The sequence below is a fragment of the Otolemur garnettii genome, unplaced genomic scaffold (genome assembly GCF_000181295.1).
Source record: "Otolemur garnettii isolate 467f Iridium unplaced genomic scaffold, OtoGar3 scaffold00048, whole genome shotgun sequence".
Classification (NCBI taxonomy): domain Eukaryota; kingdom Metazoa; phylum Chordata; class Mammalia; order Primates; family Galagidae; genus Otolemur; species Otolemur garnettii.
Window position 1 is genome coordinate 7,473,848 of NW_003852443.1, and position 18,829 is coordinate 7,492,676.

Sequence of the window (18,829 nt, forward strand, 5' to 3'; positions counted from 1 at the left end):
TCCTCTTCCTTTTCCTCCTCTTCTTCTTTGGAATGTGTCAGCACTTAAGTAAAAATTCCTGCAAAGCATAGTACTTTACAGTTATTATTATTGTGATAATATTATAGTATATACTAAGGGTGCCAAACAATGTATACACATTTTAAGAAATGTTATCTAAGCATTACTTTTTGAAATTGAATTGAATGACAATAGCAATGTGTAGTATAACATTCCCTCAAAAGATGGCATTGATCAAATTAATGCTCGCATCACCATGTGACAGGCATGAAGAGGACAGATTTTTCTCTTAAAATGTGTACACATTTTTTTGGCACCCTCTATAAGATCTACTAACATTATAGTATATATAATATATTATTATAACTTTTTGGCACCCTCTATAAGATATACTAATAGTAGATATGATTTATTATTATAATAATATTATAATATGTGTAATATACTATTGCTAAAAATCATGGTAATAATGTTGCTATCACAATGTTAGTAAAATTGAGTCTACTTTAAGTGGACACCTGAGAAGGCATTTTCTTAAGGTTAACATAGTCATGCCATAAATTACCTATAATCTTCCTCTGCTAATTTCACATCCACTTGGCCTTCTTTACTCCAGAAGCCTTTATTTGCAGCTCCCTTCAACTTCCCACTCCTGTTCCTGCCACACTTTGTTTTGTGGCATCATCTAAAACTGCAGTCATCACAGCCTCCTTTCCTTCTGTTTTTTCCTAGCCTAGGCCCTACTGCTGCTCAGCCTGGACCACAAGGGCTATTGTGAATTAATCTGATCATTCAGTTTCTCTGTTTCTTCCTAATTCTGAAAGATGAGACAATTAGTATAATTTTTACAGTCAGTTCTACTTCAAATGTAATTTATTTATTATCAGTTAGCCTTACAAATTCCTTTACTTATTATCTGTCAATTCCCTACCCCATTCCCAATAACAACTAACCCCAAACTTTCATCCTCTTTTTAAATTCTCAACCATGGAGGAGCCAGGCTTTACTGAATGTCAAGTTGCTTATTGCTAGACCATGAAGTTTCTTGCTCTTTTCTCCTCTACCTAAACTTTTTGTTTCTTCTTCAGGGTTTCTCCTCCTTTTATCTGTTTCCCCTCATTTCCAGCAGAAACGGATCCCATTCTAGATCTCACTGGTCCCGTCCCCTCCTCACTTGTATGTCCTTACTCTTAATATCTTATTTTTCAGTCTCCCTTCACTCATCACCCCACCTCCAGACCTCTTTGGCCTATGGAAGTCGCATCTACTTGTATGAGGTCTCAGCTCAGACATTACTTCCCATGAGAAACTCTTATTAATTCCCCAGACTAAGTTAGCTCTATTTCTGTAAGGATCCAGAATCTTCCTCCACATCTCCTGGTTGACCCCAATACCCTTGCCTTGGTGCTCTGGATCCCACTGTCTCTCCCACTTGGATCACCCATTACCTTTTTTCCCATGCCCTCACTCTGCTCACAGTTGAAACTCTTGCCCATTTTTAAGAGGGCTTCTCAGATTCCCCAAATCAGAACTGATTTCACTTTCTGCTAAACACTTACTTTGTTTCCCAATACCTTTTAAGAGGTATTGAATAATGCTTTTTAGATTGCTCTACATGCAATGTCAGAGAGTTGTGGATTGTCCATCCCAGGATCATTTTCTGCTGGCTCATAGATTATTTAGTATGAATGAGAGTCCTGTGCATGTACTTAGTGATAAGCTGAAAACTAGAGCCTGCAAAAAAGGGAAGATATGTTGAAGAAATTCTAACCTTGACTAGACTCGGTTAGAATATCTAACGATATTTCTTCCATATCGTTAGAGGTAAGATTTTTTCCTGTAGTAAAAATACAGTAAACAACTATTAAAAATATGCATATAAAAATTTGCAACTGTAGTTTAAAGTAACCATAGAGGTGTACAAAAAGTTTGAGAAAGAAAAATCCGATCAGATTTGCAGCTATTATTATTTTTAACACTTTATTTCTCTTTGAAATCAGTGGCCCTTTAATCTGAGGCAGTGATGGAAAGAAAGTAGAAAGCAGAAAGAAAGGCTTTGTTTTTTTGTGAATGAAGACTAATGATGTCCAACATTACACTGGGGCTATCTAAACTGATGGTGGATTGGTATATTAATCATTCAAAGGTGTAGTAACAGTGATTTTGTTTATTGGTCACTGTATCTTCCACAGCCCAGCCCAGTGAAGTAATTTGTAAAACTCAAGTTATATTTTAAGTTTAGAAGTCATTAATGCAACAATGTAATTTTCACAGAATCAAGTTAGTTGAACGTTTCAAGGTTAAAACTATTATTATATAATCCATCCTCTAATTATCAAGATGATTATACATAAACTTTTCTAGGTAAATATTACTTGTTCATTAAATATCTTAAGATGTTTTGGATCAATGGTTCCAAAATGTGACTTGTTATAAGTATAATTTCCTTGCCCCTGATTTTATTTATATATTCATTTATTTATCTTTTGGAGACAAGAGTTTCACTCTGTCACCCAGGCTAGAGTGCGATGGTGTCATCATAGCTCACAGTAATCTCAAACTTCTGGGTTCAAGCAATCCTCTTGCCTGAGCCTCTGGAGGAGCTAGAACTGCAGGAGCCTGCTGCAACACCCAGCTAATTTTTCCGTTTTTAATAGAGATGTGGTCTCACTCTTGCTCAGGCTGATCTGGAACTCCTAAGCTCAAGCTCTGGGGCTCCTCAGCCTCCCAGAGTGATAGGATTATAGATATGAGCTACCATACCTGGCCCTTGCCCCTAATTTTAAACAAAATGCTTCAGATTTTTAAAAATACATATTTTTTTCACCCTACCAAGATAATTATGATTGAGTGGATATGGAGTAAACCTGAAAATGTTTTAAAACCTTCCCAGGAGAGGCTAACCATCTGTCAGGTTTAGGAGCCTTTGATTTAATCTGTATTTGATGTTCACTGTGAATAAAACATCATAAACAGACCCTCTTTTCTAGTAGGAGGGAAATCTCCACCAGAGACAAACATCACAACCCAACAATTTCCCCCACAGTTGGATGATACACGTTGAGATTTGGAAAATATCTTCAATAGATTTCTAGATAATGAAAGAGTAGATGTCTTGAGGACATTAATAAGAACTGGGACCACCAGTCAGCTCATGGCACAATCTGACTATAGGCAAATTGTGTTAGACGAAAACGTTTGGGAAAGCTAGACTTTCATTAAGTATGAGTAAAAATGAACATGCCAATCAGACTGTTCCTTACTTAATCAACTGGAAGGCAATGCGATTAAGAGGGACAAGAAATCTGAGGAAATCAAGAACAAGACACTAAAGAAGAGATAAGAATTTTTGGAAAACACAAATCTTGGGACTATTTCCACTCTTCACTTCTCATGTAATTAAATTTTCATCTAAAAACTATGTTGAACTAAGCAAACAAAAAATGCACTTCTGCCCAATCACTGTTTTGAAAATTTGCTTATCAGAGTAGTTAGCTGCAGCTTTATTTGATTTGCAAAGTTTCTTTTGCTACACGTCCATTTGCTTCAGTATTTATTAGCAACAAGCACCCTGCTCTGTGCTGCTGGACTGTGGGCTCCACTCAGTGGCCAAACACTGAAGAAAATAAGGGAAACAGGAGACTTCCAAGCCAGGGGCTATTTTATTTTTTCTGCAATGTTAAAAATATTTGAATGAACTGAGAGTGGATAAAAGCGTCATTTAATACTCAAATTAATTTGGTGATAGCTGTCATTTCCCTGATAGACTGTCAGTGCCACTCCAGGTAGGGTGAATTTATGAATAATACAGCCAATATTCCCAATTTGGAGAGGGCCTAAAATTCAGGAATTTGAAGCACAGCCAATTTGTCACTGAATTAAATGAGTCACTAGAGAAGCAGAAGCATGTAGGTACCAAGTGATGGTGACTGTCACTGAGCTGCAGGGACAGGAATGGTCAAAAGGCAAAATACTCTGCCTGGAGCTACTGAATGAGCCTGGAATAAAGAGGGGACTTCCAGCTCCAGTTCCTGCTCTTACTCCTGAATCCCCTTCATCCAGTAGTGGTTATTCTCTGCCTTATAGCTGGGAGGTGAGACAGCACACTTCTTTCCTCTCTAGGTGAGACACAAAATCACAGTTTTTCCTCCTAGCAAATTCTGCCTGAGCTGGAAAGCATCACAGTGAGGGCAACGTTCAAATGGCCAGGAGGCCCTGAACCCTGGACACATTGGCAAGTGGGCTGAGACACTTCTCTCTAGGGTGACCTTGCCCCCATAGAGGTCAGCATAGAAATGTCGGGAAGGGAGCATGAGGAAAAGAAATTGCCACCCAGCATGCAATCCAACGTGACATCAACAGAAAATTTCAGCTTTTTAAGGGCTCAGTGCTACTCTGCAAATGCATAAACACTTCTTTAGAAAAAAAAATTCTGCTCAAAGCAGACTTTCAAATATTCTCTGATTAAAATTGCCAGGTTTGTTTTGTTAGTACCATCTGCTAATGCAATCATGTAAAATTCTATGATTTTTGTGTCAATGAGTTAATTCTCCTTGTGCTGAACCAAATGGGATCGTAGATTTAGGGATTAAGTAAGAAATGGGCTGTATCTAATGAGATGGCCTAGGAATTACCATGCTTCAGGAACTATATGTAAACTTTCAACACGTGCTTAGGCCAGATCTGATTTTGGTCAGTAATCTCCACAATCGATATTTTTTAGGAGTTTACAAATATACCTCCTATTGCTCCTTGTCTATATTTCCTTCACTTAAAATTTGCATTCTAAAGTCAATCCCATGATGAAAATTTACTACATGGTGTTGGATCATTCAATCCCCCCATGTACAGGGACGTTTTTGTGTGGATAAGAGATTACTCATATACCATGGTTATTAGTTCTTTTTTTTTTCTTTTCAATTGGAGTAGCGAACATTTTACTTTTTGAATCTCCTTGCTGGATAATTTTTATGCCAATCTGTAACTTCATTTAAAGAGCTAACCTGGGACTGGGGAGAAAAAAAAAAAAAGAAAGAAGAAATCTTTTTCGCCTTCTTGTCTATCAGCACTAATCCTCTTAAAAGTACCTTTTCAATCAAGGGCTCCGAGAGAAGCTCAATTTCCTCAGCAAATGGAATACTGAAAGGTGCAGTTAAAAAGGTTCCTACTGTGAGTGACAAATGAAAATAATGGAGCGACCTGGGGAGACCCTCTGAGCCTGGGAACACGCAGTGCCCCGTGTCCTTATTGGGTCAGAGATATGCACAGTGTCACATTGAAAAGCCAAGGAAATGGCAGGCTTTGGTTTTCCGTTGGCGGGGACAAGTACTGGAAATATTTTATTGCAAAGTGACTGAGACCCTGGTTGAGGTTTAACACGTAGCAGGCAGGCAGCAGCAGCGTAGGGAAAATGGGTCAAGATTTTCTTCATGGGGCTCCTCCAGCCTTGACAAAGGGTGACAACTGTATTTTTTAAATAGCGTGATGGAGACAGATGACTCTGGAAAGTTTTATCGTAAAAGTAAAATAGTGGAAGCATCCCCTAGGAGAAAGGCCTGGGCAAATACATCATCAGAATGGTATAGAAATGCGTCTGAAACTGCCTATAGACGGCCCAAAGAAAACAGAACCAATTTTCTGAGAAGATTGAATAGAAATATTGAATGGACCTGGCTTCATTGAATACCCACAGAGCTCATGTGAAAATGTAATTAAGAAGACTGGGGAGAGAGAATAAAAAAAAGATAAGAGGCACAAAATGGTCCTTGACAGCTTCTTTGGAAGGTCACAGCCCACTTTTCATAGCCTGATGTGAAGCACAAGGGTAAAGTGGGTTTTCAAAGGCTTGGCTGCACTCCAGAAGTCTCTCTTAAATGTTGTTTGTAAAATTTATACTAATGGCAGATTTACAAGCATTGGTAGAAAACAGGTATTTTCTTTCTTATTCAAAGAGAAGTGCTTTATCATTTTCAACCAATGGCTAAGCAAACTAAGCCTTAGTTTGGACTGTAAATTTTCAATTATATCTGTAATTGCTTCGTGTTGATTTTGAAGTTGTGAAGTTTCTGATTTCTTATCAGAAAACCCCAGGATTGTATGAAACTTTTATCATCTACGGGGCCTTTTGGGGGGCACATGGAGTTTTTCCTGGACAAATATGGTTAATCATCCTATCCTGGGAAATACGATATATCACTCTACACATAGCTGGGGCTGGGGTGCTGGTTAAGAGGTTGGAGAGTCAAACTCCTTGAGTTTAAATTTCAGCTCTTTCACTCACTCATGTTGAGACCTTGGCCAAGTTGATAATCCCTCTGAGTGCCAGTTACTCTGTCTGCAAAATGAAGGTAATAACATTAGGGATTTGGTGAAGAGGAAATGCAATAATATATGGAAAGTACTTAGCACAGTGTTAAAATACAGAAAGACAAATCTACCTTTACTGTGTTGCAGTTAAGACAACAGCCTGGAACTTAGTGTTTGTCAGGCTGAGCTATAACCCCTTTCCCCATAACCGAACTTCTACCACATCTTTGCCCCTCCAATGCTGGGCCCTCACCAAATTCCTCTATATTTGTTAAGTTGTCTTCCCCTAATAAGCATAGAGGGTTCTAACCAATGCCATTTTTTTAAAGAATCACCTGCTTTGTACCTGTTAATCATTTCTCCACCAGAGTTCATTGAGGATTAATGACCCACAGATCTCAACAGACAGAAGAAGAAAGAATGGTACAAAGGGAGGAAATGGACTCATTGAGAAGCTAGAGAGGTAGGGAAACAATAAAACAGGAAAGGAACAGAGTTGTGAAAGCAGGTGAGCCCAGCAGGTGATTCGGCAGCTCTTAGACACAGAGTGGTTTTTCCCAGCACTGTTCCAATTGGAGCTTTGGTCCCCTAAGATAATTAGCAAAGCTTAGTCAAAAAGTTTTGTGCATAAGGCTATGTTAACCAGTTTGATGGAAGTATTTCAAATTGTATATAAACCCAGCACATTGTACCCCATTAATGTACGCAGCTACGATTTAATAATAATAAAAAAGTTTTGTGCAAAATACTTCACATCACTCTAGAAAAGTCTCAATGCACGTTTACAAATTGAAGATTCTGAGAAGCACTGCAGTAAATAAAACTATTTTCCTTTGCTTAACCTGTAATACTGATCAATATATAACAACTAATCAATAACATTTTGAGGGACATTTCTTTACTATTTTAAAACCGGGAAACCAATAGCTTGAGTAAAGAACAAATTGGGGGGTGCTAAGGACCTATAAAAAACTGATGGGAAGAAAATTTGGACTTGAGTGCCTATTACAAGTTCTAGAAATTATGCTGTTTTGAAAATATTTGCTATTCTCAATAAGTTAAATTAATTGTTTTTAAGCTTGTGTGTGTGTGGGGGGTTATAATACCTTATGAAATAACATCACAGCACTTATTAGTTATCTTTAAGAGGAGACACTTAAGCACTTTTAGAAATGAAGGATCTTAAGAACTCACATAGCCTATACCCATGTCTAAGAGTATTGCCTTTGCATTCACTGAAGAATGTGGAGATTTTGGAGTCGGTTTTCAATTTTCTGGAAGGTAGCACAATATACAGACCTTTGACTGAGTTCTGGTACTGCCACTGATTGGATATGTAAATACTCTTCTGATTCTATGTAAATACTAGGAAAAATCTAATTTAAGAGTTTTTGAGAATTATAAATACAACTCACGATTTCATAACAGGTAGTCCAAAATAAGCCAAATTATTACATCTGCCTTCCTTACTCCTATATCCATTGATCAAAATATTTTTCTCTTTCATAAATACTAGAACAGATCCTACGAGCACCACAAAATACTGTGCATAATTTCTCCCTTTAAAACCCACTAATTGTTATTTAAAATATTGTGTTTGAATGCATGTCTATAGAACCAGCATTTATTTTATGTATTTCATCAAGTAAGTATATATGCAAGTTATATAAAATAATAGTTTATGTGTTGTCAAAGTAAAGAACTACATTTTATTCTTTGTGTATATACCCCAAGACATCTGTCGTAGCATAGTGCCAGGTACATGGTGCCTAATACATCTTGTGAAATGAATGACTGGAAACAGTAAGAGTAAATTGCACTAAAATTATACTTATTTTATACAGTGTAATATAATAAATGTAATTTAATAACAGGACACTTTGCACTGAGGGAACAAAGCAGGGTGGAGTTGGACTGAGCTGTTTAAAACCTGGTGCTGAATTCCCCATGCTTTAACAAATAGTCTATGCTTACCATTCAATCTCAGTTGAGACGGGTACCACAGATTCACTAACTAGATGTCTATGTTAGAGGTGATTTGTATTTTATGAAACTTGATTAGGCTTCAGTCCTTTCATAAGAAACCTGAATTTCCCTTCAGGTTAACATAACTCAATGTTAATATGTTTGATTTACTCCAACTCTTATTTTCTTTCTTTTCTACTTATGTTTTTCCATCCTCACACCCACTAAGGGGAAGACTACCTCTTTTCATTTTCTGAAAGATTTCAATACCATTAAGAGTGAAGCCTTGAGAGGTAGAACCGAGGTCAGGCAGGAGAAAATACTGAACAATAAGAACTATTAACTTTGTAATGAATAACAGGGCTTAATTTCAGTTCTAAGTATAGGTAAAGGATATGTGATTTCTCTCCCTTTCTTGTACACACTGCACTGACCATGATTGAATTGTGGGAGAAATAGTTTTTTATCCTTAATTAAGAAAATGAGTTAGAGTTTAAAAATGCTATTGACTATATTTGAGGTGTTTTCCAAATAAGAGTTAACAGAGATAAAAGTGGCCTGTGCTCAGGTCAGCTGTGTGCCCATCAGTCGCTCATCCCAACTCCCTGTCTCTTTCTTCTGTCATAACTCTCTCTCTCTCTCCTTCTCTCTTTCTCATTCTTTCCTCTTTCCTGCATCTTTTCCCTATTATATATACTGTATACACATCTTGGTGCTCAAACCTGTAGCATAGCATTTATTACTACATATTTATTATACTTTTATGATTTGAGTATCTGACAGATTTCTGATAGATTCAACTACCCAGATGTTCCCTGAATCTTATTAGTCAATTCAAGCTGTTATAACAAGGTAACACAGACTGGGCAGCTTATAAACAATAGACATTTATTTAGCACTGTTCCTGAGGGGAGCAGTCCAAGACCAGGATGCCAGCATGGTCGGGTTGCAGTGAGAGCCCTCGTCTGAGTTTCAGCCTGCTGATTTCTTTTGTCTTCACATGGATGAAGGGTTAAGAAGCTTGTACTCATCACCTTTCAAAGGCCCTGCCTGGTAATATCCTCTCATTGGAGGTTAGAGTCCAACATAGAAATGTGAGGGGTCCCTAACAGGGGAGAGGTGTAAAATAAACTAAAGGAACTTTCTCTTGTAGGAATGGAACTGTGCTGCTGAGAAGCTGAAGAGTGAGGCCCTGGGAATCCTGCTGTCCAAGGATCAGGTGGAGAAAGAACATCTACAACTCTCTAACCAGAAACTGAATCGGCTTCAAGAAGAATTTGGTCAACTTGCGGTGCAAAGGAACACCTGGTTAAAAAAGGCAAATGATTTTTTTAACAGTGCTAACAAGGTCAGTGTAAGGTCAAGCTGATAATTTTAGGTAATCAGGCAGAACAGTGGGAGGCCCATTACTTCAAATGGCTAAAGCACATCACAAATATCAAAACTCCATGTGGAATTTCGAACTTGATAGCAGCAAAGATTGTAAAATGTATTCCTATTGTGGCCATTATTTGCTTTCATGTTGAAAGGGTTACTTTAAAAAAATCTGATGAGGGTTTTATCTCAGGGTTTTATCATCAAGCCTATTGGAGGGGGGACTTAAGCCTACATTGTAGCATTTCTCATGGAAGAAGGGAATTATAAATACATCACGATTTTTAAAAAGCCTTAAAATTTTTACCAAAAGCCCTTTTGTTCTTTTTGTAAATCCTCTTTCATTGATGAGGTTAAAAATCCATGAATATTACCAGCCTTCTGCATGCAAACTGTAAGGCTAGAAACAGTGTGTTAGCCTGATCCTGTACTTGGTCTTTCCTTTTTAAATGAGCATAAGGGAGATCTTGCTTTGAACCATCGCCAGGTACTCTTGAGGTTAAGAAGTGCTCTGCTTCTCTTTGTGGATTCATTAAATATTGATTGTATCAGGTGGTTCCCACTGAGTGGCAATGTCCACCTGTTCACATCACTTGAGTGTTCAGTATATGAGGCTGGTGATCTTATTTGAAAGTTTTTTCACTTTTCTCAATACAACATACACCTTTAAACTGCCTTATTAGAATTATTTGGTATTTTAAATTTAACAGATATTTTTAAAAATGGACAATGTGACAGGAAAGGAATGCGGAAACCCCCAGAAGCTAGGTACAGTGTGACCTAAATCATAACATCTGTACTCTGAATATAATGTCCTGGGATATATCAAAATAGTGACTTAATTGTGAACTAGTTTATGAAGAAGAACCTTTTTGAAAAGGATGAATAGTAGAATTCCAAAATAGAGGTGCCAGAATTATGGGGGAGAAAGATAAAGAAGCATTTACTATTAAATTATTTGTTGTTAGGGATTTCTTTAAGCTGAGAGAAAGACATAACATATTACTGGATGTTAGGTGCTAGTTAATTAAGTTTCTCTTCAGCAATTCTGCTATTGAATATGAGACTTTTAAATTTCCATGACAAGTTTATTCTACAAAATGAGTAGGTCATCACGCAAGTCCATTAATATTGTTTCTAAGGAAAACGGTTGTAGGACATGTTGCTGCAAGACAGTGCAACTAGTTTATAGTAGTTTATAGTCTTGCCAAATGTAGAGTTTCTTTCATCCTCATATTCTTACTCTTGCTTTCTCTGCTGTCATTATTTGGTATCTTGCCAGTGGAAGTTTTCTTCAATACGATTGCTGGGCCTTGAGGAATATCTCTTGTAAAAGTCACAGATATATAGCATGCAAACTTTTCTCTCATTCTGTGGGAGAATTTACTATTCACTCTATCAACTGTGTCCTTGGCTGTCTAAAACTTTTTATTTGATAGGGTCCTACTTGTTTATTTTTGTTGTTGCTATGATTGTTTTTGAAGTCTTCTTCATAAAATGTTTCCCAAGGCCAACATCTATAAGTTTTTCCAACATTTTCTTCTAGATTTCTTATAGTTTTATGCCTTAGGCTTAAGTCTTTAATCCATTGAGAGTTAATTTTATAGGAGGTACAGATCCTGATTCAGTCTTTTACATGTGGCTATCCAGCTTTCCCAGAACCATTTGTTGAACAGAGATTCTTTTCCCCAATGTGTGTTTTTACCTGTTGTGTCAAAAATCGGATGGAAATAAGAGGATTGTTTTATCTCTGGCTTCTCTGTTCAGATCCATAGGTCTATGCCTCTGTTTTTGTGCCACTACAATGCTGTTTGCATTACTGTAGCCTCCTTGTATTATCTTGAAGTCTGGTAAGGTGATGCCTCCCATTTTGTTCTTATTATGTAGGGTTGCATCGACCACTTAGGGTCTTGTCTGTTTCCATATAAAGTGTAGAACTATTTTTTCTAGATCTGCGAAAAGTGGCATGGGTATTTTAATGGGAATTTAAATCACTTTGAGTAGTATAGCCATTTTAACAATGTTGATTCTGCTGATCCATGAGCATGGATTATATCCTCTGCAATTTCTTTCCTCAGTGTTTTATAGTTCTCCCTGTAGAGGTTTTTCACTTCCTTACTTAATTATATTCTCAGGTGTGTTATTTTCTTTGTTGCTACTGGGAAAGGTATATTCTATTTTTTATTTAATTCTCAGCTTGACTGTTGTTGGGGTATATGAAAGCTACCGATTTGTGCACATTTACTTTGTAGCCTGAGACTTTACCAAATTTACATATCAACTCCAAGAGTCTCTTGGTTGAACCTTTGGAGATCTCTAGATATAAAGCATGTCATCGGCAAAGAGCAATGATTTGAACTCGTCTCTCCCCATTGGATACCCTGTAGTTCCTTCTCTTCCCAGAACTATGTTGAACAGAATTGGAGATAGTGGGCAGGCAACCTTGCTGGTTCTAGTTCTAAACAGGAAGTCTTTCAATTTTTTCCCATTAATATTATGTGGGTTTGTAGTAGATGGCCTTTCTAATTTTGAGGTAAGTCCTATCTATGCCCGTTTTGTCACACATTCTTATCATAAAAGTGTGCTAAATTTTGTCCAACTTTTTTCTGCATCTATTGAAAAGATCTATCAGTCTTTGTTTTTGCATTTATTTATATAGTGGATAACATTTATAAATTTGATTTTGTTGAAACATCCTTTCTGCAGTAAAGTCCACTTGGTCATGATGAATTATTTTTTCAATTTGCAGCTAGCTGAATTTGGTTTACTAAGAATTTATTGAAAATTTTTGCATCTATATTGGTAAGAGATATTGGTCTGTAGGTTTCTAGTTATGTTCTTTTCTTGCTTTGGTATCAAGGTGATTTTGGCTTTATAGAATGAGTTAGGGAGGATACGTTCCTTCTCAGTGTTATCGAATATTTTCTGCAGGATACGTACAAGCTCTTCTTTGTATATTTGGTAAAATTAAAATGTGAAACTATCTGATCTTAGACTTTTTTGTTGGAAGGTAATTTTCTTGCTGTTTCAATTTCAGTGCTTGATACTGGTCTGTTGAGGAGTTCTATATCTTCTGATTGAGCATATATATAGTGGTTATGTGTTTCCAAAGATCTGTTCATTTCCTCCATGTTTTCAAGTTTGTAAGCATAGAGATTTTTATAGTATTTCAAGATAATGTTTTGTATTTCTGTGATACTAATGCCCAATATCACCTTGATACCAAAGCAACAAAAGGACACAACTAGAAAAGAAAACTACAGACCAATTTCTCTTATCAATATAGATGCAAAAATTTTAATAAATTCTTAGCAAACCAAATTTGTATCACAAATTTGTAATTCTCTTTTTTTTCTTTTTATTAATTACTTTTTATTAAATCAAAACTTTGTACATTGTTGCATTTATGGGGTTCGGGGTACTGCTTCAATATACAATGTGAAATGTTTACATTGAACTAAGTAACATGTCCATTATAATTATACTCATTTCTTAGTAGTTTTGAAATGTACCATTACATCATGCACATTATGTGAGGTCCCCCAAATACCCTCCTTCCTCCCATATCCCCCCTTCCCCTCTCTCTCCTCTTCCCTTCTACTTTCTGGACTATAGTTATGTTTTACCATTCATATGAATGTGTAGGTGGTTATGTTATTGATTTCATAGTAGTATTGTGTACATTGGATACTTTTTTTTTTCATTCTTGAAAACTTTACTAAGAAGAATATGTTCCAGCTCCATCCAGGAAAACATAAAAGATGTGAAGTCTCCATCTTTTTATGGCTACATAGTATTCCATGGTGTACATATACCACAATTTGTTAATCTATTCATGGGTCAATGGGCACTTGGGCTGTTTCCACGTCTTGGCTATTATGAATTGGGCTGCACTAAACATTCTGGTGCAAATGTCTTTGTTGTAAAATAATTTTTGATCATCTGGGTATACACCTAGTAGAGGTAATTCCCCTTTTTCATTCTTGATTAAGCCTACTAGAGTCATTTCTGTTTTTGATTAGCTAGAGGCTTGCCAATTTTGTTTATCTTTTCAAGGAATGGACTTTTTGCTTCATTAGTCTTCTATGTAGTTATTAGTTCTCAATTTAGTTCTGCTCTGATATTGCTTATTTATTTGGGTTAGGATTAGGGTTAGGGGATTGGTTTGCTCTACCTTTTCCATTTCCTTAAGATGATTCATTATATTGTTGATTGGTGATCTTTCTGTCTTTTGGATGAGGGCATTTAAGGCTATGAGTTTTCTTTTCAGGATTGCTTTTTCTATATCCCATAGATTTTGATAACTTGTGTCCCCTTTATTATTTAGTTCAAAAAATCTTTTGATTTCTACCTTAACCTCTTCATTGACCCAACTATTATTCAGCAATACGTTGCTCAGTTTTTGTTTGTATAAGCTATTTCTGTTGGAATTTATTTCTATTTTTATTCCACTGTGGTTGAGAAGATACATGGTATAATCTTTTTTAATCTGTTGAGACATGTCCTATAGCCCAGGAGGTGATCAATCTTACAGTATGTTCTACGACCTGATGAGAAGAATGTATATTCAGTAGCTTCAGGGTAAAATGTTCTGTAATTGTCTGTTAGGCCCATTTGTTCTAGAGTTCTCTTTAAGCTCCTTGTTTCTTTGCTTATTTTTAGAGGATTTGTCCTGTTCTGTCTGTGGGATGTTGAATTCTCTGGTGATTATGGCACTGCTAGTCATCATTTTGTTGAAGTCAAGTAGAATTTGGTTTATGAATCTGAGTGCTTCTATGTTAGGTGCATAAATATTTAAGATAGTAGAGTCTTCTTGTATTGTTCCCTTTAACATTATTTGGTGACCATCTTTGTCTTTTTTTACTTTTATTGACTTGAAATCAATGTCACCTGATATGAGAATGTCTACACAGGCTTTCTTTTGGTTTTCATTTGCATGAAATATTTCACATTGAGTGAGTCTAAATGGTCCTTGTGGGTTAGCTGTGTTTCTTAAAGACAGCAGATTCTTGGCTTGTATTTTTTTTAATTCAGTAAGCCAGCCTATGTCCCTTTTGTGGGAGTTTACGACATAGATTGAAAGTATTGATATGAGTGGTGAATGTCTGCTCATCCTGTTGGGTAGATCCTTATTACCTTGTTTTACCTCTTGAGCCATTGTACTATCTGGGCCGTGAACTTTAGCTTCTGGATGGTTTTACACTGGTAGGTGACTATTGTGCTGACCATTGTATAATGCAGGTCTGAGCACTTCCTGTAGGGCAGGTCTGGTCTTCACAAATTCCCTCATGATTGAGAAAATTTTTATATCTCTCTCCTGTAAGAAGCTTAGTTTTGCAGGATACAAGATTCTAGCCTAACTGCTTGCAGGAGTGCCTTTTTTGTGTTTACCTTGGCTAGCCCAATGATTATGTGTCGTGATGACTGCCTCTCCACAATGAATTTCCCAGAAGTCCTATGTGCTTCTTTTACCTGAATATCTAGGTTTCTAACAAGGCCTGGGAAATTTTCCTTAATAATTCCCTCGAACACATTATCCATTCAGCCCTTGTGAATTTTCACCCCTCAGGGATGCCTGTGAGTCTTATGTTGGGCCTGTTCACACAGTCCCATGTTTCTTGTAGGCTTTAGTCACTGCTCTTGTTTCTCTGTTCTTTCTCTTTGACTGACTCATTTAGCTCAAAAGTATTATCTTCATGTTCTGAGATTCTTTCTTCTGCCTGATCAAGCCTATTCTTAGGGCTTTCCACTGTGCTTTGTAATTCCTTGAGTGAATTTTTCATTTCCAAGAGTTCTGTTTCATTTTTCTTTAATACTTCAATTTCCTTAGCATGTCCTGGCATTGTATTTGTGGCATCATTGTGTTGGGTTTCTATTTTCTTTTGCAGTTCCATGAGTTTACTTACAACCCAAGTATGAAATTCTTCATCTGTCATTTTAATCTTTTTGTTTGGGTTAGTATCCATTGGTAAGGAGTTCTTGTTTTCTTTAGGGGGTGATCTTTCACTTGTAGTTTTCATATTTCCTAAGTTTTTCCACTGGTTCTATATCATCTGGCCTCTCTTTTGAGAGCCAAGGATGTGGGGCTGGCTGTGGGCTTGTCTCTGAGACCCCAAAGATTGGTTCCCTGACTGTGTCAGGGAGAAGTGTCCTGAATTGCCTATGGGTTACATTAGCAGGTGTAGCAAACCTCTCTGGTTCCCTCTCAACTGCTGTCTTCATCTCTTCTAAACAGAGGGCATCACATTAAGCTCCCCGGTTTATTCTCAGAGCTGGCAAGTAGCACATATGAGTATAAATCAGCCACAGCCTATTTCCTTCAGTTGGAAGTTGCTTTGAAGGGCTGCATGTATAGTGTATATCATTGTACTTCCGGTTATTACTTGATGTTTGTGTAAGTAAGCTAGCTGCTGAGACACCCTTTATGTCTCTGGGAGACTCTGGTCTCCCAGCTGGAGTACTTAAGGGCCCCAAGCATTAGGAGGTAACTTGTACCTCCCAGGCAGTCTCTTGATCACCACCAACAAAATGGGGGAGGGGCAAGGCGTTCGTGGCAAGGTTGCATGAGCCTTCTGTCAGTAGGTGGCGCCTGCAGGGAGGACAAACGGCTGTATTTTTGCAATTAATATAATTTCAAAATTTCTTAAAATATTTGTTTCTACTCTAAAAAATACATTTACACTGGCAAAGGGATATTTTCCAATGACATCAATTACTTATTTCCAAAGCACTGAATTTTCCTTTTAAAATTTCACTTTGTTGTGCCTTCAGGTTTCCCAATTGTGAGCCTTCCCAATTGTGAGCATTCTTAGATCAAATCAGGCTCCCAAGAACTGTGAGGGGTCTGAGGTTTTACCCTTTCAACCAAACTAATATGTTAACCTATCACAGTTTCATAGATGCTAACAGAAGACACATGACTTCAAGGTCAGAGTAAAAAGACATTATTATAGCAAAAGCAATAGCCAGAGGGTCAGCATGTCACATTGGCTTCCTCAGCCCCAGTTCCCACAGAGCTGATGTGGATGGGCCAAGATGGACGTCCACACTTGCATTAGGTGGCAGTCAGAGGAAAGTCCCTAAACTTGAGGAATGTGCTCTTTGATAGTCAGCAGTAAGCAAGCCTGCCCTTTGTCTCAGAGGGAGACATTACCTCAAGCCCAAAGGTTGTTCTTTGCAGACCTAACACTGAGAAATGGTCCAGATAAAGGAGAGTCAGGGCTTTACATTCTTGACATAGCAGAAGACCTATAGGAAGACCACAGCCCTGTGGAGAGCTTTCTCTGCCAGCACATGCAGATCTGGATATTAGCACTGTGGGATCAAAAGATGAAGCTGGCACTTTTAAAAAAGGTACTTTTCTCAAAAACCAATTCCACTCTTGATAAGAGGAATTAGTTTTTCAGAAAACAACCTCATTCCAATTTTGTGGAAACTAGACCAATATCCTTCTTCAATTTCTGTATCAAATACTAGTGTGAAAATAAATGTTAGTATCAGGGGTAATATATAAATGAGTGGGAAAACTTGAATGTCCACTTAGTAAGAAATGAAGTATATTATTTTAAAAATATGCTTTTTACTTTTATTTAAATTGTGTTAAAATTGAAAGGAATGAATGCCAACATGTATCTGCAGAGTGAACTATTGTTAGTAAATTTTCTGTACCATACATTTTTCTTTTCTCATCCATATTTTTACCATGTTTTTCATTAAAATAACCCTTTATTCTATCATTTTCATTCATTTCTCCCTCTATCAATTCTAGAGTGGTATTATTACTTACTAAAAAAAAAATCACAATAATTCTTTGTATTGAATTCATTAAATAACTAGCGTGGCGAATGCCTGAGAATAGTCTCACTTCTTTGGGAATTAACTTGATTCATAAATATTTATTGAGCAACTGCTAGGTGTCAGACCCAGTTCTAAATGCTGGGTCACAGCAGAGAACAAACTATATAAAAAATTTATCAGCCAATATATTTTCTAACTTGTGAATTTAATAAAATATAGTTATTGCCTAGTTGTCCACATTGATAAGAGTTCCCCCACTGCTTTTGCCCTGTGCCTCCAGAAGTGCAAGTGATTACCTTTTAATTCTGCCAGGGTTTGATCATCATTCAAAGCTCAGGAATAACATGGCCCATGGCTAGAGAGATGGACATTTGAACACAGAGTGAGCAGTAGATGGCAACGTTGACACACGGGCATTAGGAACATTGCTACTGCCATAGACCAGCCATGGGATAAAAGTGGAAACTGACCCATATAATTCAAGAATTGAAGATACTTCTTTTCATAGTTTCCTACTGTGTTTGGTCAACCTATTTGTTAAGTCAATTGCCAACAAGTAAAGGTTGATTGGATAATGACTGATTGGAGAGGCAATCTATAATTACCAGATGCTGCTAAGAGTTATGAGGACATGGTATGAAATATGAATATAGTACCCATTATAGTAACTCACCTTTCAGGATTATAGATTATCTTATTAATTATATTTCTGGTATGTTCACAAAAAAGAAACTCTGGTTAATATTTATTGATTGTCCAAAATGTATTTGTCATTGTTTACTTATCTCTCAAACAGAGATAAATATATATGTCTCAAAAACTTAACATCATGAGTCTGTCTTTATGCAACAGCTATAACAGAACCCAAAGCTGTAAAACATAGTTGATAAGTCATAAAGTTTCACATCCCATGCGTTCCATTCACAGGCACATGATTTCATTAGAAAAGCAAACAGAGGAGGCTGAGGCTTTACTCATTTTATGAACATGGTCGGATTTGGGGGCAAGATCTGGATTTGGTTCAGCCTGAACCAAAACTTGGGGGACAGCCAAAGAAATGTCTAAAACTTATTTTGAAATGTAATTATTGTCATAGGTTCCCTTGCTTCTGCTACTGCTGTTGAAAATTTAATGTCTTTTAAAAAGATGGTGTTGCTTTTTCAAGATGCTGATAGTGATTCAAAACAATGCCTATAGCAACATCATTGCTGCAGATGAAAACAAAATAATTAAAACCCAAATTGGCATTTTTAAAATTTACATGTGACATTTTATCATTTTCAAAATAAACACATTTTAGGTCCAGATGTGAGAAACAATTAATTAAAATGGTCCATTTGTTGTACAGATTGAAAGAAGGAAACCCACCCCAGTAGAATACATTAAA

The 18,829-nt window shown here is 36.9% G+C and overlaps 1 protein-coding gene across 3 annotated transcripts in view; it reads left to right on the plus strand.

Moving 5' to 3' along the window:
- The window catches only part of CCDC141 (coiled-coil domain containing 141), a 187,236-nt gene that overhangs the window by 86,058 nt on the left and 82,349 nt on the right, over positions 1-18,829 (plus strand). For all 3 annotated transcript variants that reach the window (XM_003791474.3, XM_023514171.1, XM_023514172.1), the window contains exon 8: positions 9,425-9,619. In XM_003791474.3, coding sequence (XP_003791522.1) covers positions 9,425-9,619 — 195 coding nt within the window. The remainder of the gene's footprint in view (positions 1-9,424; positions 9,620-18,829) is intronic.